Source organism: Leucoraja erinacea, chromosome 2 (genome assembly GCF_028641065.1).
Source record: "Leucoraja erinacea ecotype New England chromosome 2, Leri_hhj_1, whole genome shotgun sequence".
Taxonomy (NCBI): Eukaryota; Metazoa; Chordata; class Chondrichthyes; order Rajiformes; family Rajidae; genus Leucoraja; species Leucoraja erinaceus.
In genome coordinates this window covers 7,679,084-7,705,002 of record NC_073378.1, presented here as the reverse complement: position 1 = coordinate 7,705,002, position 25,919 = coordinate 7,679,084, and the positions used below count along the sequence as shown (strand labels likewise).

Sequence of the window (25,919 nt, the reverse complement as noted above, 5' to 3'; positions counted from 1 at the left end):
AAAAACCGTAACAATTTCTACAGCAAACTGTTGAACTCTCCTTTGTGTAAAATTATAGCGTTTGTGAAATGTTTTAAAAGCTGATTTTTTTTTTCTGCTTCAGCGGATGTACGATCTTTGTTCTTGCCCGGAAGTTGCGAAGAAAAGATCACACACCTTGGCAAGTCTCTCAAGAACTTTACACGTCTCAAAATACTTGATCTATCGCGTAATTCTTTGATTTCATTGGAGGTGAGTCTTTATTTGTCAATGTAAATCTAAATCATGAAGCAGAATGAAATTGTGTTTTGTCTTTAAAAACTAAAAGTTAGTGAAAACGGTATAGCAACCATAGAAATATAGACAAATAGGTGCAGAAGCAGGCCATTCGGCCCTTCGATGCACACTGCCATTCAATATGATCATGGCTGATCATCTAAAATCAGTACCCCGTTCCTGCTTTTATTCCTTTTGATTCCTTTAGCTCTAAGAGCTATATCTAACTCATCCTTGAAAACATCCAGTGAATTGGCCTCCACTGCCTTCTGTGGCAGAGAATTCCACAGCTTCACAACTCTCTGGGTGAAAATGTTTTTTCCGCATCTCAGTCCTAAATCTAAGTCCTTATTCTTAAACTGGCTCTGGGCTCTCCCAACATTTCTTCTGCCTCTAGCCTGTCCAATCCTTTTAAAATTTTATATGTTTCAAAAAATTCCCGCTCGTCCTTCTAAATTCCAGTGAATACAAGCCCAGTCAACCCATTCTTTCATCGTATGTCAGTCCAGCCATCCCAGGATTTAACCTGGTGGACCTACGTTGTACTTCCTCAATAGCAATAATATCCTTCCTCAAATTAGGAGACCAAAATTGCGCACAATACTCCAGGTGGTCTCACCAGGGCCCTGTACAACTGCAGTAGGAGGACCTCCTTGCTCCTAAACTCAAATCCTCCCGCAATGAAGGCCACCATGCCATTAACTATCTTCACTGTCTGCTGTACCTGCATGCTTACTTTAAGTGACTGACAAACACACCCAGGTTTCGTTGCATCTCCCCTTTTCCTAATCTGACACCATTCAGATAATAATCTGCCTTCCTGTTCTTGCTCAATGACAGAATCCAGCATATTTCCTCTGACTGATGTTAAGTTAACTGGTGTGTGGCTCCTTTGTTTTTATCTCTCTCCATTCTTAAATAGAGGGGTTACATTGTCTACCATTCAATCTGTGGGATCTATTCTGCAATCTAACATTTACAATTACTGTCAATCTTGTTGACAAGTACATCAGAATATTGAGGCTTCTACATAATGGCATGTCAGTCACAGTGCTCAGCAACTGCGGCTCTGAGTCCGAGCCCTTCACTGTGGAAACGGGGGTCAAACATCGCACCCACCATGTTTGTCATCTTCATTGCTGCCATACTTCACCCCATTGGTGAAGTGCTGCCACAAGGGATCCCAATCCTCTACAGAACTGACGGTTAGCTCTTCAACCTTAATAGGCCAAGAGCAAAGTCAGTAACACCGCCTTCATGGAGCTTCAGTGCAGCAGACTCTGCAGAAGACTTCCAGGGCATGCTGAATGCCTTTGCCAAGGCATACAGAGCCATGGGCCTAGCCTTAAATATCAAGAAGACCCAGGTCCTACATCAGCCTCCACCCAACCAGCCCACTATAAAAGTGCACGACAGCCCAGCCCAACCCACTATAAAAGTGGACAACACCACTCTTGAAAACGTTGACCACTTCCCCTAACTTGGCAACATTCTTTCCTCAAGAGCTGTGAGTTGTGCCAGCGGAGCCTATGCCAGACTCAGGAAAAGAGCCTTTGACGATCGAGACCTAAAGGCCCAAACAAAACAGAGCCATTGTCCTCTCCATCCTGTTGTATGGAGCCGAGTCATGGACCACCTACAGCGGGCACCTGAGAGCCCTGGAACAACACCATCAAAGATCCTTACGAAAGATTCTGAGGATCAGCTGGGAGGACAAACGCACCAACATCAGAGTTTTTGAGGAAGCCAACATGACCAGCATCACCACCACAATAATGCTGCACCAACTTCGATGGACTGGCCATGTCATCCGCATGTCCAACACGTCTCCCTAAACAAATCCTGTACTCTCAATTGAAGGAAGGTCGGCGAGCCCCCGGCGGGCCAAAGAAACGCTTCGAGGACAACATCAAGAACAGTCTGAAGAAATTCCACATCACATCAAGCAACTGGGAGCACATTGTACTGGACAGGCGGAATATCAAGGAGGAAATCCATGCAGGAAGGAGCTGCACTACCTGAAATGGAACTACTCCGTGTCGCAGAGACAAAGTGACAGCACCTTAAGGAGAGAGAGAGAGAGAAGGGGGCTCAACGACTACCAACTACTGCCAGTCTCCACTGCCCACGTTGCACCAAGGTGTGTGGATTGCAGACCCACAAGTAGACGACCCTATGGAGAGGACAGTCGTACTTGTTTCGAGCGACTGCCGATGATGATGATGATGACTGTCAATCAAAATATAATTATAATAAACAATGCACGATTAGTGATCCCGTTGTTCAGATTAATTCAAAGCCCCATCTACTTACTCGTGAATGTAAAATATTCCATTACATTTTTCAAAGATAAATGGGAACATTTGCACTGATATTCTGGCTAATATTTAGCCCAAATTGCTCTTTTTAAAACAAATATAATTAGCACAATGTTATCTGTAAATTGGTCACCACATTTCTTGTACTGCAACATTTGAAAAGTAGACCCTAAGATGGCTTAAGCCAATTTATGCATACATGCAGATATTTATTTTCAATGGTGCATATGTTAAAAAGCAGTTTCATAGACTAATTGCATGCAAATTATCAATGAATCTACTTTCTGCCTTTTGTCAGAGAAGTTTAAAAAAATTCTTATCCACTTGAGCAACTAACATTGTGAAATTGCCAAATTACTCTTCATTGTGCAAGTGTGTTATCATTTGTTATTTTTTACAAATGAGTAGCTTAGTTAACTACATACCCCGTTAGTAAAAATGACCTTGAGCAAGGAACATTTTGATTATCAGAGAATGGGTTGAAGTAGGGTGTGTTTCTGCAGGCAACAGTGGCTTTTAGGCTTCCTTTGCAAATTACATCATTCATGTCAGAGCCTCTGCAGCAAATTCTACCAGGTAGTTTGATTGAGGAAGGCATCAGAACAAAGTTTACTTTCTCTCATATATCACGACACACACTGTTGTTTTTTGTCGCTGTTTCTGAGGCCATTAAATAATGAGGCATATTGTCTGAGGCAAAATTGTGAGAGGAATAGATCAGGTAAATGCACAAAGTTTCTTGCCCTGAATAGGGGAATCAAGAACCATAGGACATAGGTTTAAGGTGAAGAAGGAAAGATTTAATAAGAACCCGAGGGGTAACTTTTTTACACAAAGGTGGTGGGTTTATGAAACGAGCTGCCGGAGGAGATAGTTGAGGCAGGTACTATCGCAACTTTTAAGAAACATTTCAACAGGTACATGGATAGACACAAAATGCTGGAGTAACTCAGCAGGACCGAGGAGGCACGTGTGAGGCCCTCATCTATGACGGAAGAGTGGAACCTCCGTTCCCTAAAGAATGAGGACATCTCAGATCTCCTGGTATGAAACGCCTCATCTTGGTTACAGATGTGGCGTAGGCAAAGGAATTGGGAGCAATGGATAGAGTGTTTGCAGGAAGCAGGGTGGGAAGAAGTGATGTCAAGATAGTTGTGGGAGTCAGTAGGTTTATTAACTCTGTCCAGGAGCCCTGACAGTCCTTTCAGGTTAGGCAGAGGTTCACTTGCACCTCCTCCAACCTCATCTACTGTATCCGTTGTTCAAGATGTGGACTCTTATACATCGGTGAGACCAAACACAGACTGGGTGATCGTTTTGCTGAACACCTTCGCTCAGTCTGCCTGGACCCACCTGATCTCCCGGTTGTTAAACACTTCAATTCCCCTTCCCATTCCCACATTGACCTTTGTGTCCTAGTGTCAGAGTGAGGCTAAAAGCAAATTGGAGGAACAGCATCTCATATTTTGCTTGGGGAACTTATACTCCAGGGGTATGACTAATGATTTCTCTAACTTCAAGTAACCTCTGCATTCCCTCCCTCTCCATCCCTCCCCCATCCAAGTCTTTCTTTCTCACGTAGGTAAAGATAACAATGACCTGTTTCCTTTATCATTAGTCTGCATATCTTTCATTCATTTGTTCTATATCTCTCTACATCATCGTCTATATCTTTCCTTCCCCTTTCCCGTGACTTTCAGTCTGAAGAAGAATCTCGACCCGAAACATCACCCATTCCTTCCCTCCAAAGATGCTGCCTGTCTCGCTGAGTTACTCCAGCATTTTGTGTCTTTCTTCGGATTAAACCAACATCTGCAGTTCCTTCCTACGTATCCGGTACATGAATAGGATAGGTTCAGAGGGATATGAGTCAAACACAGGCAGGTGGGACTAGTGTAGATGGGACATGTTGGTCGGTGTGGGAAAGTTGGGCCCTTGGGTCGGTTTCCTTTCACACTGCTGTGCTGACTGTAATCAGCCAACTCAGCATCAACCGGTGATTAAAATCTGAAATCTTTCTGATCCGTAAAGGACATTTATTCACCAAGTCATAAGGGTAGCCCTTATTGAACTTTCAATGCCTGATTGATAATGTATAGTTTTGTTTGGATCTTAAGTTATGTTAAGAATATTATTGGCCTCTCTATTTGAGTAAAATCTGCAGTACAAGGTTAATTAAAGATGGAATGTTATATTACTGTGCAAGAAAAAATAATTTGTTCACTATTACTCTTAAATGTGATCCATTCAGGGTGAGATAGGTACAGTGAGCTAATTTTGGAAATGTTATTACAATGCTGAAACTTCTTGCATAATTCCGAAGCTTGCATAACATAGAATCAGGATTACAGTTTACTTGACACCCCACCGTATTTAACAATAGATTCCACTATTTATTTGCTTGATTACCGATGATCCAGGAAATGGTGTGGGGGGTTTTGAGAAACTGTAACAATCGCATACCAGGAAAAAGTTTGGAGACAACTTCGATGATGACGCAAATGAATGAAAGGATGAGATATATCATCATGTTGATGGAAGATAAAATATTTAATCTTCAATTTGATCACTTGTCCGTCATGTCCACTATTAGTGGTCATGCCTTCAGCTAGTTTAGCTCTAATCTCTGGACTTTGTTCCCCAAATCTCAGCCCCTCTGCTTCTCCCCTTTAAAATATACCTCTTCTATACCTCCTCTACAATGTCTCTTCAAGACTTAGTATCAAATTTTGGTTGACATATCTTGGACGTTTTACTGCTTTATGGGTGTTATAAATAATAGATATATTTATATATAAATGCCATTTATATAAATATAAAAAATGAAACACAATGTTCTTCCACTAGCTCACTAATATGGAGAGAATTTTGCTGGAAGAATCTACCTCGCTTTTTTATAACACCCAAAATAAAAAGCAGACAACTTGCTGTCCAACAACACTGTGGGAGGCTGTGTGGGAGTACGGAGGCAGACCACTCACATATTTTCTGGAACTGTGTAAAGATAAGGCCATACTGGGAAAATGTTAATGCAGTTGTAAAAAATATCTTGGGTTATAAAATCCCAAATACCTGCCCTGTGATGTATCTGGGGCAGATTATAGATACTGTAAAAATAGAAGATACATATTTGATTAAAGTTTTGCTTGCAGCAAGTAAGAAGGCCATTACCAGGCAGTGGCTTAATGAAGAAAGTCCAAAACGGGAACAGTGGTTAGAAATTGTGCGAGACATCTTTAATATGGAGAAATTTACATATTCCTTGAGAGTCCAGGAGAATTCATTTGAGAAGATCTGGGAAAAATGGACTGTTTATTTGAGCCATGACACCAATTAGATAAATGCCGAGCTAGATATGGGATGATTGTCAAGTATTGTCAAGTTTATTTGACACATACACATACGAGATGTGCAGTGAAATGAAAGTAGCAATGCTCGCGGACTTTTGTGCAAAAGACAAACAACCAAACAACCAAACAAACTATAAACACAATCATAACACACATATTCTTTTACATAATAAATAATGGAAGGAAAAACGTTCAGTAGAGTTAGTCCCTGGTGAGATAGGCGTTTACAGTCCGAATTGCCTCTGGGAAGAAACTCCTTCTCAACCGCTCCGTTCTCACCGCATGGCAACGGAGGCGTTTGCCTGACTGTAGCAGCTGGAACAGTCCGTTGCAGGGGTGGAAGGGGTCTCCCATGATTTTGTTGGCTCTGGAGTTGCACCTCCTGATGTATAGTTCCTGCAGGGGGGCAAGTGAAGTTCCCATAGTGCGTTCGGCCGAACGCACTACTCTCTGCAGAGCCTTCTTGTGTTACATAGAACTAGATGGTATGTTTGTATGAATGTTGAATTATCTCCAGATAACTAATCAATGCAATGTTTTTTATTTTTTAATTTGGTAAGTGAACCACGCGGTCTTATTTTTTATTTATTTACTTCTTTTTTTTTGTCCTATCTACTTTTTTTTTATGTTGATTACTGTTTTTCTTATTTTGTTTTATTTATGGTGATGGTGTTACACTGTTTTGTATATATCTCTGAAAAGTCAATAAAAATTTAAGTGAAAAAAAATAAATAAATGCAATTTGTTAATAATTGATGAAGGTAATCCAAATTCACACTTGCAAAAGTTGCAAGAGCAAATCCAAGTTGTTCTTTTCCAGGGAAAGGTAGATGTCAGACACATTGCTGGATTGTAAAATCTATGCTGGTTTGTTAAGTCTGCAATAGCAGAATTGGTTGTTTTTGGCTGGGTCAGAACAAGTGAATTATAATATCACAGAATGGTTCTTCCGCTAGAGGCTGTTCTGTCTGCTAGAGCAACTAATTATATCCTTAGACCCACTCTCTGTCCCACACCCTTCTCTGCTGCCTTGCACTTTTCTCATCATCACACAATTGAACTTGCTCTAAAACATCTGCAGGCAATGCTCTTCAGATTCCAATCACACAATATCTAAAAAATATCATACCTTTTTGTTTGAAACCGAGAACATGGAACAGTAGAAACATCAAAACGTGTCATAGAAACATAGAAACATAGGTGCAGGCATAGGCAATTCGGCCCTTCGAGCCTGCACCGCCATTCAATATGATCATGGCTGATCATCCAACTCCGTATCCTGTACCTCTCCAAACCCTCTGATCCCTTTAGCCACAAGGGCCACATCTAACTCCCTCTTAAATATAGCCAATGAACTGCCCTCAACTACCTTCTGTGGCAGAGAATTCCACAGATTCACCACTCTTTGTGTAAAAAATGATTTTCTCATCTCGGTACTAAAAGACTTCCCCCCTTATCCTTAAACTGTGAACCCTAGTTCTAGAGTTGTTCTGTCCACAATGTCCATGCCAAAGATGATGCCAAGTAAGACTAATTTCCGCTGCATGCACTTGCCCCATATCCCTCCATTCCTTACATATCCATGTACTTATCTGAAAACCTTTTAGAAACAGAAAAATAGGTGCTGGAGGAGGCCATTCGGCCCTTTGAACCAGCACCACCATTCAGTATGATCATTCTTGATCAGTACCACATTCCTGTTTTTTCCCCATATTCCTTGATTCCTTTAGCCCCAAGAGCTAAATTTAATTCCCTACTGAAAATATTCAGTGAATTGGCCTCCACTGTCTTCTGTGGCAGATAATTACACAGATTCACAACTCTTTGGATGAAAAAGATTTTCCTCACCTCAGTCCTAAATGGCCTACCCCTTATTCTTAAACTGTGACCCCTGGTTCTGGACTCCCCCAACATCGGGAACATTTTTCCTGCATCTCGCCTGTCCAATCCCTGATGAATTTCTTCAAGACCCCTCTCATCCTTCTAAATTTTTATCTGATGGGATAAATTGCAGACTTGAAATCTAAAAATGTTGTAACATTGCTAGTCCATTTCCCTCCAAATCGTTACTAGCTATCTACCTGTCCAAATGTCGTCAAGTCAAGTCAAGTCAAGTTTATTTGCCACATACACATATGAGATGTGCAGTGAAATGAAAGTGGCAATGCTCGCGGACTTTTGTGCAAAAGACAAACAACAAAACAACCAAACAAATTATAAACACAATCATAACACACATATTCTTTTAGATAATAAATAATGGAAGGAAAAACTGTCTCTTAAATGTTATTTTAGTACCCCCTCAACTATCTCTGGCATCTCCTTCCATATACCCACTACTGTGTGAAAATGTTGTCTATTAAATGTTTCCCTCTCTCAACTTAATTGTCGATTCTCTTCCTTTCTGCATTTACTCTATACATTCCCCTCATGATATTATGCATCTCTCTAAGATCATGATAGAGTAGCTGCCTTGGAGCACCAGAGTCCCAGGTTAGATCTTGACTACGGGCGCTGTCTGTACACAGTTTGTACATTCTCAATGTGACCGTGTGGGTTTGCTAAGGGTGCTCTGGTTTCCACACACATTCCAAATGAATGAATGCTATCTGTTTCAACTTTGATGACAAACATTTTATTAACACCTTATCAAAGGCAATCTATAAATCCATGTACACTGCTGACTAAATTGATTAGTCTAACATCGGTAGTGGGGAAGCTGCTAGAGTCAGTTATTAAAGATGGGATAGCAGCACATTTGGAAAGTGGTGAAATCATTGGACAAAGTCAGCATGGATTTACGAAAGGTAAATCATGTCTGACGAATCTTATAGAATTTTTCGAAGAGGTAACTAGTAGAGTGGATAAGGAAGAACCAGTGGATGTGTTATATCTGGACTTTCAGAAGGCTTTCGACAAGGTCCCACATAAGAGATTAGTATACAAACTTAAAGCACATGGTATTGGGGGTTCAGTATTGATGTGGATAGAGAACTGGCTGGCAGACAGGAAGCAAAGAGTAGGAGTTAACGGGTCCTTTTCAGAATGGCAGGCAGTGACTAGTGGGGTACCGCAAGGCTCAGTGCTGGGACCCTAGCTATTTACAATTTACTATCTATATTAATGATTTGGACGAGGGAATTGAATGCAACATCTCCAAGTTTGCGGATGACACAAAGCTGGGGAGCAGTGTTAGCTGTGAGGAGGATGGATGCTAGGAGGCTGCAAGATGACTTGGATAGGCTGGGTGAGTGGGCAAATGCATGGCAGAAGCAGTATAATGTGGATAAATGTGAGGTTATCCACTTTGGTGGCAAAAACAGGAAAGTAGAACTATTACCTGAATGGTGGCTGATTAGGAAAAGGGGAGATGCAACGAGACCTGGGTGTCATGGTACATCAGTCATTGAAAGTAGGCATGCAGGTGCAGCAGGCAGTGAAGAAAGCGAATGGTATGTTAGCATTCATAGCAAAAGGATTTGAGTATAGGAGCAGGAAGGTTCTACTGCAGTTGTACAGGGTCTTGGTGAGACCAACCCTGCAGTATTGCGTACAGTTTTGGTCTCCTAATCTGAGGAAGGACATTCTTGCCATAGAGTGAGTACAGAGAAGGTTCACCAGACTGATTCCTGGGATGTCAGGACTTTCATATGAAGAAAGACTGGATAGACTCGGCTTGCACTTGCTATAATTTAGAAGATTGAGGGGGAATCTTATAGAAACTTACAAAATTCTTAAGGGGTTGGGCAGTCTAGATGCAGGAAGATTTTTCCCGATGTTGGGGAAGTCCCGAACAAGGGGTCACAGTTTAAGGATAAGGGGGAAGTCTTTTTGGACTGAGATGAAAAAAACATTTTTTACACAGAGAGTGGTGAATCTCTGGAATTTTCTGCCACAGAATGTAGTTGAGGCCAGTTCATTGGCTATATTTAAGAGGGAGTTATATGTGGCCCTTGTGGCTAAAGGGATCAGGGGGTATGGAGAGAAAGCAGGTACAGGATACCGAGTTGGATGATGAGCCATGATCATATTGAATGGCGGTGCAGACTCGATGGGCCGAATGGCCTACTCCTGCACCTAATTTCTATGTTTATGTTTCTGAGAAGTTGTTCTTCAGTATGGGCATCTGGGCATCTGAGCTTTGAAGCTCTTGTACCCTCTCCAAGAAGGTAGAAAAGCAAAAAGGGAGTGACCACTATGAATGACGTCTCTCAGGATACTTTGAGCTTTCCTAATGCAATGTACTAAAAAATGGACTGGATGGAAGAAAATTACAAGCCTGTGATGAATTCCTTCTGTCTCCTCACTGTGTTTCCTTATTTAAATCCATCAATGGAACTCTTTATTTCTTTCTTCCTCATGCTTGCTCACTCCCTTGTTAAAGGCAACAGAAATTGACGGATATAAACAGCAGGTTAGGTCACATCAGTGGGAAGAGGCAATAGTCATTGTTGTAGGTCAGTCGCTTTGTCAGAAGGATCCTGTCATTGATTAGTGTATTCCCCTCAACCACTCCCAGCTGTATTGAGTTGCATTTTCCCACCACACCTCAGATAAAAATGTATGGATGGAAATAAACATTGCTGTATCCAATTTATCAAAACTTTTTTTTTGTTTTAATATCCTCTGTCATGTACTTTCTCAGCCTTTTTTCCAGGAAAAAGGAACCCAGGCTTTTCATCCATTACTGAATATTCAGATACCTTACATTTCTGTTATCATCCTTGTAAATTGTCTCTGCATTCTTTGGTTCAGTTTAGTTTATAGTCACATGCACAGAGGTACATTAGTTCTATTACCTTTTCATTATCTGTCGATGGAGATTTGCTGGTATGGTTGAATCAAGTCTTTTATTTCTACCCCTCTATGAGGAAAAAAACATGCTTCGTTATTTATTTCAATGGCCTTGCTGACCTGTGACGCAGCTTTTAGTGAATAGTGTATTTATATTCCAAGATCCTTTGTTCCTCTGCCCCACCTAGACTTGCACTTTTCAGTAATACATAATCTCCCTAATCTTCCAATAAAAATGTACCTTACATTTATCTATATTGGATCTCTTTTGCCAATTGTTTGCCCATTCAACTATAAACTTCTGAAACTAGATCCATATCACCGCCACAATGTTCCAGTGAAGAAAACACATCAGCGTGTTTACTTTTTTCCGTGACTGAAAACCTTCTGATGGGATGTATCTGAGATTGGCATAGCAGCTGCTCTCCTCTCGACCTCTTGAAGCTGCAGAGAATGGTGAACACAGCCTAGTTCATAGATAGATCCTTTATTGTCATTCAGACCTTACGGTCTGAACGAAACTATGTTGCCTGCAGTCATACACAGAATCAATAATAACAAAACATACAATAAACACCAATTAAACATCCACCACAGTGAGTTCACCAAGCACATCCTCACTGTGATGGAGGCAAAGTCTTAGTTTCCATCTCTTCCCTCCTTGTTCTCCCTCTGCGCTGAGGCGGTCGATCCAGGCCGGAGATGCCGCTCTCCAGTCCAGCGGACCTCCGTGGTGATGTCGCCGCTGCCGATAGCCGGAACGCCATCCCCGCTCCGAGACGGCCCGCCACAGTATTCATCATAGTATCGCTACTTTCTTTCTTACAGCCAATCTGCACAGTGCATTGAATTACTAAATCTGGAATTATCATCAGGACTGCCTGCCAATCTGGCCTTCCCCTTTTCTCTCTTTTGCCTTCTGGGAGGAAATATAGTTATAAAGCCTGAGTGTCAGGACTTCAAATCCGTTTATTGTCATGTTTACCAAGTCGTAATGGAATTCCTTGTTCGCATAAAGCTCATCAAATAAACGGAATTCCTTGTTCGCATAAAGCTCATCAAATAAACGGTATACATACAGTAATAGAACAATAAGGATAACTAATGCAAAACAGCAAATGTGGTGCAAGGATTGTAGTGCAATCTGAAGTAGTGCAAAAATATTAAAGTGCAATAATGGAAAAATGTAATGAGGTAGACTAAAGAGCGAGAGTACAAAGCAGTACTTCTGAAGGGAGTGTGAAAAAGGTAATCGGTGCAGGCAGTGGGGAACGGGGTTTGCGGTGAGCCACTGGTTGAAATGTGTGAGTAGTAGATGCATGGAACCAGGAAGGAGAGGGAGATAGAAAGGGGACATAAATGAGAGGACCAGAGGTGGATAGAAGGGGAGTACAGGAACTTACCGTCACCTGAAAATTCAATGTACAGTGTTTTGTGTCTCTTCCTGAATTGCCCTCTCAAGGAGTGTATTCTAAATTCTAACCATTCTCTGGATGAAAAATAGATCTCCTTGTGTGCCATGTAAATCTCGTACTCCATTTCTTAAACATATAGCCTCTATATACATGTACTGTGTGGAAACGTTGCTATTCTCTACCCCATCTCAGTTTTCATAATTTTATTCATCTCAATCACGTCCTTCCCTAGCCTTCTCCATTCAATGGAACATAATCCCAACTGATCCAGTCTCATCCTATAACTGAAATACTCCCTCAGGCAGCACCCTGATGAATTTTCTTTGCATGTTTTCATAGTGTCATAGAGTGATACGGTGTGGAAACAGGCCCTTTGGCCCGACTTGCCCACACCGGCCAACATGTCCCAGCTACACTAATCCCACCTGCCTGCGCTTGGTCCATATCCCTGCAAAACCTGTCCTATACATGATATGATATGCCATTTATTGTCATTATACATGTACAGTGAAACTGAAAGCTGCTCGTACTCAGTGCATACATACAATTTAGCACAAAAAACAAGAAACAGCAAAATAGGTGCACAATTCTGCGGCGCTCCTATACATAATACATCTACCTGTCCAACTGTTTCTTAAATGATGGGATAGTCCCAGCCTTAACTACCTCCTCTGGCAGCTTGTTCCATACACCCACCACCCTTTGTGTGAACAAGTTACCCCTCGGATTCCTGTTAAATCTTTTACTCTTCACCTTGAACCTTTGTCCTCTGGTCCTCGATTCCCCTACTCTGGGCAGAGACTCTGTGCATCTACCCGATATATTCCTCTCATGATTTTGTCCACCTCTATAAGATCACCTCTCATCCTAGCAACATCCTCATAATTCTTTTCTGAACCCTTTCAAGCTTGACAATATCTTTCCTATAACATGGTGCCCAGAACTGAACACAATGCAGTCTCATCAACGTCTTATACAACTGCAACATGACCTCCCAACTTCTATACTCAGGAGTATAATTTGGAGCAATCACACCTTCTACAGTGATATGACCAAACCTCCACTCAGTACTTCATCTGTGGTTTCATTGAGCCGTGATTTCATAATGTCTTGATTAGTAAGGACGTCAAAGGTTTCAGGGAGAAGATAAGAGAATGGGATTCAGAGAGGAAAATACATCAGCCATGGTCCAATGACAAAGCCATGGGCCAAATGGCCTAATTCTGCTCCCATGTCTTATGTACCATAGCATCCTGCTCTTCCTGAAGTCTTGATCCTAGTAGTTATTTCAATGGCCAAACTGGACAATAATAAAACGTTTATTTGTTTTCAAGTACAGCCTGATTGCAAGGTGTGATAATTTCTTCATCACTTTAAAGAATAATAAGAAACTACCGATAGGATTAATCCTGCTTTTTGTGAGCCGGCTGCACTTGGATGAATGTCCTTATTATAGGATGATCCTAGTCCTGCATTGAAAAATCTTGAGATCTTGCTTTATCCTGAAGCTTTTCTTGTGTCATTTGATTTTCATCTTCAAATTCAAAAATTGTGTTCTTAAATTCAAAGTTTAAAAAAAATAGTCAATTAAATAGTGAACAGCAGGAACCTCGGCACTATTTCTTGTGGAGCATCTCTCCTCACCTTCCCTGCAAATAGTGATTCTTTACTCCCATTCTATGCTTTCTCTGAAAGACAGCTTGTAAACCTATCTGACTATATTCATTTTGCATGCATCATTAAAGTATGCAAAATGGAAATTAACGATGACCTGTATATACCGTTTATATTTTCTCCGTTTACCTCATCAAAACATTCAACAAGTAGGTTAAAGCAAATTGAAATCTATGTTGACTTTTTTTGTTTCTGGACATTCTTCCATTATCTCTTTTGGCAGGACTTCTGTTAATTGTCTTACATCTCTGATGCGTTTGTAATTCCCTGGATGTTTTCCACCTCTCTTTAAAATAGATTTATGCCATCTCTGGCATTATAACATTCTTGCAAACTACAATAGTCTATGTGTAGATGCAATCATTTAGATATGCGCAATTTTTAGTGGATATACTAAACCATCTATCGTTTAATATATAATTAGGACTAAAAAATGGTTCTGTGCAGTTGGGGGATGAAGCTTACATGGAACACCACAAAGTGATAATCTCTGCATCATTACTTGTGCCACGAGCAAATTGGTGTAGGGTTAACAGGATCAAGTGATAAATGCACAAGTCAAAGATTGCTGCAGGGGAAGTAGATTTCTATTCATGGGGCACTGGCATCAGTTCTGGGGAAAATAAATGGAACAAATTCTAATGGGGAACAGATGGCAGAACAGTTAAATAATTCCTTTATAGTACTTTACTAGACTAAGTGGGACCCGTTGGGTCCCCGACACATGGAAGGCCTGGTCCCCCAACACAACCCGTTCCCCAACGCAATATTCCACCACTCACCCGTTCCCCCACGCAACCCCTTTCCCCCAACCCCTTTCCACCACTCAGCCATAGCCCCCAACTCTGCAGGCACGGCTCATTTCCCCTCATCCCCCAGCACTCCCTCCCCCTCCTCTTCATCCTCCCTCTTCTTTCCCCTCCCCTCCCCCAATCCCTCCGTCACCTCTCCCTCCCTCTCCGTTCCCATACCCCCCGTTCCTCCCGCCCTTCCTCCCTTCCTCCCTCCCTCCACAACTCCTCTCCCCTCCCTACACCCTCCTATCCCTCTATCCCCCCCCCCCACTCCTCACCTCCCCCTAACCCTCCTCACCTCCCCCACTGCCCTCCTCTCCCTCCATTCCCCCTCCTCCCCCACTCTCTCTCCTCACCTCACCCACCCCCACTCCCCCCCCCTCTCCATCTCTACACCCCTCCTCTCCATCCCTACACCCTCCTCTACCTCAATCCCAACCCCACTTTCCCTCCTCACCTCCCCAGGATCACGAGGGTGCTGCTCCTTTCCCTCCTTGCATGTCCCTCCCTCACCTGTCTCTCTCCCTCCTTTTTCCCCTACCCCCAGTCACTCCCTCCCTCCCTCCATAACTCCTCTCCCCTCCCTACCCCCCCCCCTATCCACCTATCCCCCCCACTTCCCCCGCTCCTCACCTCCCCTCCCCTATCCCCCCCCACCTCCCCAGGTTTTCCCCACTCTCTACCTCCCCCCCCCATCTCTCCCTCTAGTCCCCCTTCTCCCCCACTCCCCTCACCTCCACCCTTTCCCTCCCTACCCCTTCCTCTCCATCAATCCCCCCACTCTCCCTCCTCACCTCCCCCGGATCTCAAAGTTGCCGCTCCGTTCCCTCCTTGCGTGCCGCAGCTGCGGGGCTGTGGGTCACGACAGCTGTGGCCGTGGGGAAGCTGGAGAGGCCGGGCCACGGGGAAGCCGGATAGGCCGGGCCACGGGGAAGTCAGGGAGGCCGGGCCGCGGCGGCTGCGGCTGTCCCCTCCGGCCGCTTCCGGCCAACTTGTTGTGGCCGTGCAACACCGGGCGAGGCGGGCGCCGCCGGTCAAGGACAGTGGACGCGGCCAATCAGTGCGGCCGTGTCCTCTGCCCTGTCGACGCCCCTTCCTGAGTGACAGGAGAGGAGACCAATTTGCGTGGAGGCAACTGACAGCAATCTGCACATGCGCGTTTTTTATGTTATTTAAACCTTAATATGTTTTACCATATACCATCGATCGGAATGTACCTTGTTGCACTCGCAACACAGGAGAATGGTGAGTTAGCTGGCGAAAAATTGTAGCGCTATCGCGTACTATTTTTGCGAAAATAGACAAACCCCGCAAACCGGAAGAGCACAAGATCAGAGTTTTAGGTATGTTTCAATAGATAGATTGTTCATAGAATGGGACAACTTACTTCCCAGAAATGACAAAGAATCAAGAGACTAATTAAAAGGAGTTCTATTACTAAAGCAAAATGCTACAATATGGTTGAAAGCAGATAGTCTGCCTTCGTGTGTGCTAAAAGAGATGGCAGTAGAAATATTAGATGAATTGGATGTCATACTCCAACTTTCCAGAAACTCTGGGGTGGGAAATGTAACTTGCCTAAAATGGAAAATGGAGGGAGAGAGAGAACTGTTAACTACAAACTGGTTAACTTAACACCAGCAATATAGTCAACTGTAAAGGATGGGATAGGGCACTTATGAAATATAGAGCACTTGGGAAATATTAACAGGGATTAGACGGTTATATGGAAAGGAAAAATGTTTGACAATCCTGCAGGAGTGTTTTGAGGAGCTCGCTGGTGGAATTGATGGGAAGAACCAGTAGATGAGGCTGATTTGAATTTTCTGAAGCCTTTGATAAGAATCCTTCCACGTAAGAAGTTAGTGTGAAATATTGAGGCACTTGGGTATTGGTGTAATCTGCTGATTTGAATTGAAAATTAGTTGATAATCAGGAAAGTAACGAGTAAGGTGTTTTTTGGGGTTGGAGGCAGAGATTAATGCTTCAGGTACAGTATTAGTGCTTGGGGACCCAGCCATTCCCAAAATAGGTGTGTGTGTGTGTGTCAATGATTTGGATAAAGCTTTAGAATGTAATATTTGTTAGCTTGCTCATGACGAATCTGGGTGGGAGTGAGAATTGTGAGGAGGATGCAAGGTAACAAACAAATTGAGTTTCTGCCAGAGGCAATGTGAACACATTTGAAGTTATCCCAGTGAAGCAAAAAGGCAGAATAACATTCAGAGTCATTCAGCGTGGAAACAGGCACATCGGTCCAACTTACCTACCCTGAACACTAGCCCCACCTACCCTGTGATTTGCCCATATCTCTCTAAACCTGTCCTATCCATGTACCTGTCTAAATGTTTCTTAAATGTTACGATAGTACGTCCTAAAATGCCGCCTCCTGGCAGTTTGTTCCATATACCCACCATCCTTTGTGTAAAACAAAATGTACCCATCAAGTTCCTGTTAAATCTTTTCCCCACCTCACCGTAATCCTATGTTCTTTGGTTCTCAATTCCCCTACTCGGAGCAAGAGACTTTGTGCATCTCCCTGATCTATTCCTCTCATGATTTTATACACTTCTATAAGATCACCCCTCATTCTCCTGCGCTCCCAGCCTGCTCAACCTCTCCTTATATCTCAGGCCCGCGAGTCCTAGCCTCGTAAATCTTCTCTGCACCCTTTCCAGCTTGACAGCATCTTTCCAACAACATGGTGTCTAGAACTGGACACATTGCTCTAAATGTGGCATTCAGGTTGGAAAATGTCGATGCAGAAAGAGGTCTGTGTGAAAGGAAACATGCAGGTGTTTGTGACCAACGGCAGTTATTCTGGCCTACTGTCGAAGTCATGAACAGCGGACCACAAAGTCTAGGCTTTGCAGCATACAGTGCCCTCCATAATGTTTGGGACAAATGAAAGCAGTCGTGTTTAGAATTTTGTTGCATATTCTTTGCATGTAATGACTGCTTGAAGTCTGCGATTCATGGACATCACCAGTTGCTGGGTGTCTTCTCTGGTGATACTCTGCCAGGCCTGTATTGCAGCAATCTTTAGCTTATTCTTGTTTTGGGGGCTAGTCCCCTTCAATTTTCTCTTCAGCATGTAAAAGGCATGCTCAATTGGGTTTCGGGTGATTGACTTGGCCACTCAAGAATTGAGCATTTTTTAGCTTTGAAAAACTCCTTTAGTGCTTTAGCAGTATGGTTGGGATCATTGTCTTGCTGTAGAACGAACCGCCGGCCAATGAGTTTTGAAGCATTTGTTTGAACTTAAGCAGATAAGAAGTGTCTATACACTTCAAAATTCATTATGCTACTACCATCACAGATTAAGTCGTGTGCTTTGGATCTTGGGCAGTTCCTTCTCTCCTCAATACTTTGCCCTTGCCTTCACTCTGATATATGTTAATCTTCATCTCATCTGTCCACGAGACCTTTTTCCAGGACTGGTTGGTCTTTTAAGTTCTTCTTGGCAAACCGTAACCTGACCATCCTATTTTTGCAGCTAACCAGTGGTTTGCATCTTGCAGTGTAGCCTCTGTATTTCTCTTTAAGTCTTCTGCAGAAGGGGTCATTGACAAATTCACACCTGACACCTGGAGCGTGTTTCTGATCTGTCGGACAGGTGTTGGGGAATTTTCTTTATTATAGAGAGAATTCTCCTGTCATCAGCTATGGAGGTCTTCCTTGGCCTGCCAGTCCCTTTGCGATTAGTAAGCTCGCCAGTGCTCCCTTTCTTCTTAATGATGTTCCAAACAGTTGATTTTGGTAAGTCTAAGGATTGTCTGATGTCTCTCACAGTTTTATTCTTGTTTCTCAGACTCATAATGGCTTCTTTGTCTTTCTTTGGCACAACTTTGGTCCTCATGTTGATAAACAGCAATAAAAGTTTCCTAAGGTGATAGAAAGACTGGAGGAAAGACTAGGTGCTGCGAGCTCTCTTATACCTGCAATAAGGAGGCAATTAATCACACCTGAGCAATTACAAACACCTATGAAGCCACGTGTCCCAAACATTATGGTGCCCTGAAATGGGGAGGACTATGTATAAACACTGCTGTAATTTCTACATGGTGATATCAAAATGCCTTTATTAAATAAAAATTGCGTTTATTAAAATCTGACAATGTGCACTTTAACCACATGTGATTTTTTTCTATTGCAAATCTCAAATTGTGGAATACACAGGCAAATAAATAAATGATGGGTCTTTGTCCCAAACATTATGGAGGGCACTGTACATCTTTAGTTTGGTTTGGTTTAGAGATGTAGTGCGGAAACAGGCCCTTCGGCCCACCGACCAGCGATTGCTGCAGTCTAACACTGCCCTCTTCACACTAGGGGACAATTTATATTTATACCAAGCCAATTAACCTACAAACCTTTACATCTTTGGAGTGTGGGAGGAAACCGAAGATCTCGTAGAAAACCTATGCTGATCCCGGGGTGAACGTACAAACTCCGTACTGACAAGCACCTGTAGTCAGGATTGAACCCGGGTCTCTGGCGCTATAAGGCAGGAGCTCTACCACTGTGCTTCTTCAATTCAAGTCTGAGCAAGTGTCCTTTCTTTGGAAGAGTCTGCCATCTGATTTCACACAAGCAGAACGAAAACAAATTATCCTTGTTCCCAAGGGACAGCAAAACAAGGAAGAAGATGGTATTTGGGCTGCTTCAATTAATCAGACTGACAAATCTGTACAGAGGCAAGTAGGGGGGGTAAATCAGAGAGTAGAAATAAAATTTGAAGAATATACTGAAATCTATAGAATAACTGGGAAAAATAGTTAAGGTTGAGAGGAAGAGAGAATTGCAAACATTGTTATTTTTAATTCTCCAATATTAAGTAATTCCTGAATAAATTACACATTTGTAAAACTCAATATGCAAGTCAGAAAAGAGTACCCTGTAGTGATTATGATTCATAATAGTTTTAAAACTTCACTTACTGATGAGTGCAACAGACGAAGATTTAGAGAGAGCTATTTTGTGGGCAATTTTCTAATTCTATACCCATTGCAATGGTATTTATCCTTTTTAATTGGTGAGAAGTGTTGCAGCACACCCAGTGGAGGAATCTGGTATTTCTGGCAGAAGTCAAGTCAAGAGAGTTTATCGTCATGTGTCCCAGATAGGACAATGACATTCTTGCTTGCTGCAGCACAACAGAATATTGTAGGCATAAATACAGATCAAATCAGTGTGTCCATATACCATAGAATATATAGACACGCTGGTCTGATCTGCATTTATGCCTACAAGTGTCTCAATTTGCACATTTAAATGCTCTTCTGCAGACGCATATGTTGGTGTCCATGTCTCCACGGAACAAAATGCAAGTACTTGGTTCTGACTCAGAATTTCAACCTGTTTGAAACCACTTGGTAATATAATTGGCCCCAATTCTGTTTCCTCAGCTATTTTTAAATGAACTTTATTGCTTGAAACAATTCTTGAAACAATTCTTCCAAATTTTAATATATTTTCACCTTGTCTATCTTGTGCACACAGGGGATTCAACACTTGGTTCATCTGGAAAAGCTCAACCTATATTATAACAACATTGCAGTTTTGAAAGATATTTTTCTTCTTCGTAACCTGGGTGCCTTGACAGAACTTGACTTGAGACTGAATCCTGTGGCCAAAAATGAAGCGGACTATCGACTATTTATTGTGCACATGCTCCCCAATCTTCGAACTTTAGGTAAGAACCCCGTTGATCGGCCATAATAACAGCATTTATTTCTTTGTCAGTTGTAACTTTGTGGTGGTACTCTTGCCCATGTCAGATGGTTGTGAATTTGGGTCCCACTTGAGCTTTTGGCATCCAAGTCAGCAGAGAGCCCTTTGTTTTAAATGGGCCTGCCGTAACCCAGGTCGGGTATTGGGAATTGAATTGAATTCCTTTATTGTCATTCAGACCTTACGGTCTGAACGAAATTTCGTGCCTGCAGTCATACATACAATAATACAATAATAAACAACAATAAACACAAATTAACATCCACCACAGTGAGTCCTCCAAACACCTCCTCACTGTGGTGGAGGCAAAAATCTTAGGGCTGCAGTCTCTTCCCTCTTCTCCCTCTGCGCTGAGGCGATTCCCCACCGGGCGATGGTACAAACAGTCCCGCAGCTCACCGAACCCCGCAAACGGGCCGGTTCAAACACTGCGGCCCGGGGTGGTCGAAGCCGCCGCACCTCCAGTCCAGCAGACGCAGCCGCCAGCCCACGGCTGAACCCAGGACTCTGGACACCGCCGCCAGAACGTCGTCCCAGCCACCGGACCGGATCGCCCTCACGTGAGTACCGTTCCTCCCTCGGGCTGGGCCACTCCAGCGGGAGTGCCGTTCCTCACTCGGGCTGGGCCACTCCGACGGGAGTGCCGTTCCTTCCTCAGGCTGGGCCACTCCGACGGGAGTGCCGTTCCTCCTTCGGGCTGGGCCACTCCAGCCCCTCACCATGCCGCTCTCACGGGAGCACCGTTCCATCCCGGGCTGGGCCGGGAGCGAGCCCAGGACGAGTCCTTTCAGCTGCCTCCAGAGTCCCGAGGTCGCCGGCTCCGCTAGGCCTCAGCGTAGACGGAGGCAGAGGAGGGGGATACGACAAAAAGGTCGTATTCCCCCGAAGGGAGTGACAGCAGCCCCCGTTTCACCCCCCACCCCCCTCCCCACATAAACACAGCCTAAAAACCAAAAACATAACTAGACAAAACGAAAAAAAACAACACAAAAAAGTAAAAGACAAACGGACTGCAGGCGAGCCGCAGCCGTTCCCAGCGCCGCCACTTCCGGACAATTGGGCAAAATTAGTTGAGATTTGTCTCCTGTTAAAGCTGCCATAAGATGTCATAAGATGTAATGTCAGATTCAGATTCAGATTCAGATTCAATTTTAATTGTCATTGTCAGTGTACAGTACAGAGACAACGAAATGCATTTAGCATCTCCCTTGAAGAGCGACATAGCAAACGATTTGAATAAAAAAATAATAAGTGTCCGGTGGGGGGGGGGGGGGGGGGGGGGGGGGGGGGGGTGATTGGCAGTCACCGAGGTACGTTGTTGAGTAGAGTGACAGCCGCTGGAAAGAAGCTGTTCCTCGACCTGCTGGTTCGGCAACGGAGAGACCGGATGGTAGGAGGGTAAACAGTCCATGGTTGGGGTGAGAGCAGTCCTTGGCGATGCTGAGCGCCCTCCGCAGAGAGCGCCTGCTTTGGACAGACTCAATGGAGGGGAGCGTGGAACCGGTGATGCGTTGGGCAATTTTCACCACCCTCTGCAATGCCTTCCGGTCGGAGACAGAGCAGTTTTACCATACTGTGATGCAGTTGGTAAAGGATGCTCTCGATGGTGCAGCGGTAGAAGTTCACCAGGATCTGAGGAGACAGATGGACCTTCTTCAAATTCTCCTCAGGAAGATGATGAGCCTTCTTGATCAGAGTAGAGGTATTGTGGGTCCACAGAGGTCATCGGAGATGTTGACTCCCAGGAACCTGAAGCTAGAAACACGTTCCACCTCCGTCCCGTTAATGTGGATGGGGGTGTGCGTGCCGCCTCTGGACTTCCTGAAGTCTACAATGAGCTCCTTGGTCTTCTTGGAGTTAAGGGCCAGGTTGTTTTCAGCGCACCATGCTGCTAAGTGCTGGACCTCCTCCCTGTAGGCCAGCTCATCGTTGTTGCTGACAGGCCAATCACCGTTGTACTCTGATACTGATGATGGTGTTGGCCAACAAGTCATGGTGAAGAGGGAGTAGAGGAGGGGGCTCAGCACACAGCCCTGAGGAACGCCGGTGTTCAGGGTGAGGGTTATTGTGTGCTTGTCTAACCTCACAGACGGGGGTCTGTTGGTTAGAAGGTCCAGTCTCCAGTTGCAGAGGGAGGGGTCGATAATACCGAGTTTGGTGATCATTTTTGATGGAATAAGGTGTTGAATGCTGAGCTGTAATCGATGAACAGCATTCTTACATAAGTGTCTCTGTTGTCGAGGTGGGAGAGGGCGGAGTGAAGTGCCGTTGAGATGGCATCCTCCGTACCCTGTTCTTGCGGTAGGCAAACTGATAGGGATCCAGTGTGGGGGGTAGGCAGCTTTTGAGGTGTGCCAGGACCAGCCTCTCGAAGCCTTGGTGATGATGGGGGTAAGTGCAACTGGGCGGAAGTCGTTGAGGCTTGCCGCAGTGGAGTGTTTTGGCACTGGCACGATGGAGGTGGCTTTAAGGCAAGTGGGGACAACTGCTTGGGCAAGTGACAGGTTGAAGATGTCAGTCCAGACGTCTGTCAGCTGCGCAGCACAGGCTCTGAGCACGCGCCCGGGGATGCCGTCAGGGCCAGCAGCCTTACAGCCTAATGTAATTGGGATGTAATGCTAAAATTGTACAAGGCATTGGTGAGACCAAATCTGGAGTATGGTGTACAATTTTGGTCGCCCAATTATAGGAAGGATGTCAACAAAATAGAGAGCGTACAGAGGAGATTTACTAGAATGTTGCCTGGGTTTCAACAACTAAGTTACAGAGAAAGGTTGAATAAGTTAGGTCTTTATTCTCTGGAGCGCAGAAGGTTAAGGGGGGACTTGATAGAGGTCTTTAAAATGATGAGAGGGATAGACAGAGTTGACGTGGACAAGCTTTTCCCATTGAGAGTAGGGAAGATTCAAACAAGAGGACATGACTTCAGAATTAAGGGACAGAAGTTTAGGGGTAACATGAGGGGGAACTTCTTTACTCAGAGAGTGGTAGCTGTGTGGAATGAGCTTCCAGTGGAGGTGGTGGAGGCAGGTTCGATTTTATCATTTAAAAATAAATTGGATAGGTATATGGATGGGAAACGAATGGAGGGTTATGGTCTGAGTGCAGGTAGATGGGACTAGGGGAAAATAATTGTTCGGCACGGACTTGTAGGGCCGAGGTGGCCTGTTTCCGTGCTGTAATTGTTATATGGTTATATCATTTGATAAAGTAGAATTAGGCCATTCGGCCCATCAAGTCTACTCTGCCTTTCAATCGTGACTGATCCATCTCTCCCTACCAACCCTATTCTCCAGCCTTCGCCCCATAACCTCTGACACCCGTACTAATCAAGAATCTATCTATCTCAGCCTTAAATATATCCACTGACTTTGCCTCCACAGCCTTCTGTAGCAAAGAATTCCACAGATTCACTACCCTCTGACTAAAGAAATTTCTCCTCATCTCCTTCCTAAAAGAACGTCCTTTAATTCTGAGACTAATACCTCTAGTGACCTCTAGTCCTAGACTCCCACTGGGGGAAAACTTCCTCTCCACATCAGGCCCAGTTTCATCAAACGATCATCATAGGTTAACCTACTCATTATACCTGGGATCATTCTTATATTGAAAAATCATTTCAAAAAAATTCTGATTTTCAGAGAAAACTAAACTTGAAATAAATTATTAACAATTATCCAAATTAATTCCATAAAACTAAGAACAATGAAAAAATATTTAATATGTTTAAACTAAAGCAACATAATTTGTAAGAAATAAGGTGCCATCCCCTTGAGCATCTAATCTGCTGTTGTGGACTTCCAAGTGAAATGGTGAAGTGCACTTAGGAAACCTGAACAGAAACCTCTGGAGACTTTGCGCCCCACCCAAGGTTTCCGTGCGGTTCCCGGAGGTTTTTGTGAGTCTCCCTAATGGTCGAAAGTGGTTTCTATTTCTTCTATGCTCCGACGATTATTTCAAAAAATTCAAAACGGGCCGTGACTAAAAATAGGTTGCCGTTTTAAAAATCAGTGATTTTTATTAGTCGAAGCCGGTTGCGATCCTAGTTGAAGAGGAGAAGATGAGGAGAATTTTCTTTAATTAGAGGGTGGTGAATCTGTGGAATTCTTTGCTTCAGAAGGCTGTGGAGGCAAAGTCTGGGACTGTACAAGCTGACCAGCTGCAGAGTGTTGTGTCAAACTCTGTGCCATGTAGTTTAAGTCCTGGATTCAGTATGCAAGTCTGTGGCCATCGTGAGGTTGAAATACCGAATGCCAGCAGTTCTGAGCACTGTTTCAACTAATATTCCAAAAAGATTTGAGTAATTATTCCATGTTATTAATACATTGTCGTCTGAGAACTGTCCATAATATTAGGATATAATATACTTTATATTTGTTTGATTTGTGGGAATGCAAAGTCTCGGTAATACATTTTCAACTGTTTAATCACGAACATTACTTCTCATCGGGTAAGTAAATATATTGATTTTTGAGTGCAATATGTAGTTTTAATAGTAGATCTCAAATTTGCAGTGGTCCTGAATCTGAATTTTAGGCTTCAGGCCTTTAAAACACAAGGGCCTTTATTCATCTCTGGAATTTATTATATAGGCTTTCGAGCAATGAAAAAGGATATTTATCATAACAAGTCCATGGTGGAGATTGTACTCCTTAAATAGAAACATAGACATAGAAACATAGAAAATAGGTGCAGGAGTAGGCCATTCGGCCCTTCGAGCCTGCACCGCCATTCAATATGATCATGGCTGATCATCCAACTCAGTATCCTGTTCCTGCCTTCTCTCCATACCCCCTGATCCCTTAGCCACAAGGGCCACATCTAACTCCCTCTTAAATATAGCCAATGAACTGGCCTCAACTACCTTCTGCGACAGAGAATTCCAGAGATTCGCCACTCTCTGTGTGAAAAATGTTTTCCTCATCTCGGTCCTAAAAGATTTCCCCCCTTATCCTTAAACTGTGACCCTTTGTTCTGGACTTCCCCAACATCGGGAACAATCGTCCTGCATCTAGCCTGTCCAACCCCTTAAGAATCTTGTAAGTTTCTATAAGATCCCCCCTCAATCTTCTAAATTCTAGCAAGTACAAGCCGAGTCTATCCAGTCTTTCTTCATATGAAAGTCCTGACATCCCAGGAATCAGTCTGGTAAACCTTCTCTGTACTCCCTCTATGGCAAGAATGTCTTTCCTCAGATTAGGAGACCAAAATTGTACGCAATACTCCAGGTGTGGTCTCACCAAGACCCTGTACAACTGCAGTAGAACCTCCCTGCTCCTATACTCAAATACGTTTTTAATTCTCCCCATCGGTATAACTTTCCAACCCTCTGCCCTCATTTTCAATACGTCCATATAAATCACCATAACTATTTTTTATGTGATAGAATTACCACATTGTGGGCAAAGAAGTTTCTTCTGAAATTCTCAATGGGATTATTCATGATCTTACATTTATTCTCTTGAATCTTGGTGTGACGTTGATAGGAATAATCAAATTCAGACCCTTTCCATTGCATACTTTGACTTTTGCAGTGTCACTTCTCCACTCCCCCACCTCCATTGGTCTTTTTTTAAACCCCCATCC

General features: G+C 43.4%; 1 protein-coding gene across 1 annotated transcript in view; it reads left to right on the top strand.

Annotated features, from left to right (window-relative positions):
- The window catches only part of cep72 (centrosomal protein 72), a 162,517-nt gene that overhangs the window by 19,320 nt on the left and 117,278 nt on the right, over positions 1-25,919 (top strand). Inside the window, exons 2-3 of the mRNA XM_055666200.1 lie at positions 104-231; positions 20,103-20,295. Coding sequence (XP_055522175.1) covers positions 104-231; positions 20,103-20,295 — 321 coding nt within the window. The remainder of the gene's footprint in view (positions 1-103; positions 232-20,102; positions 20,296-25,919) is intronic.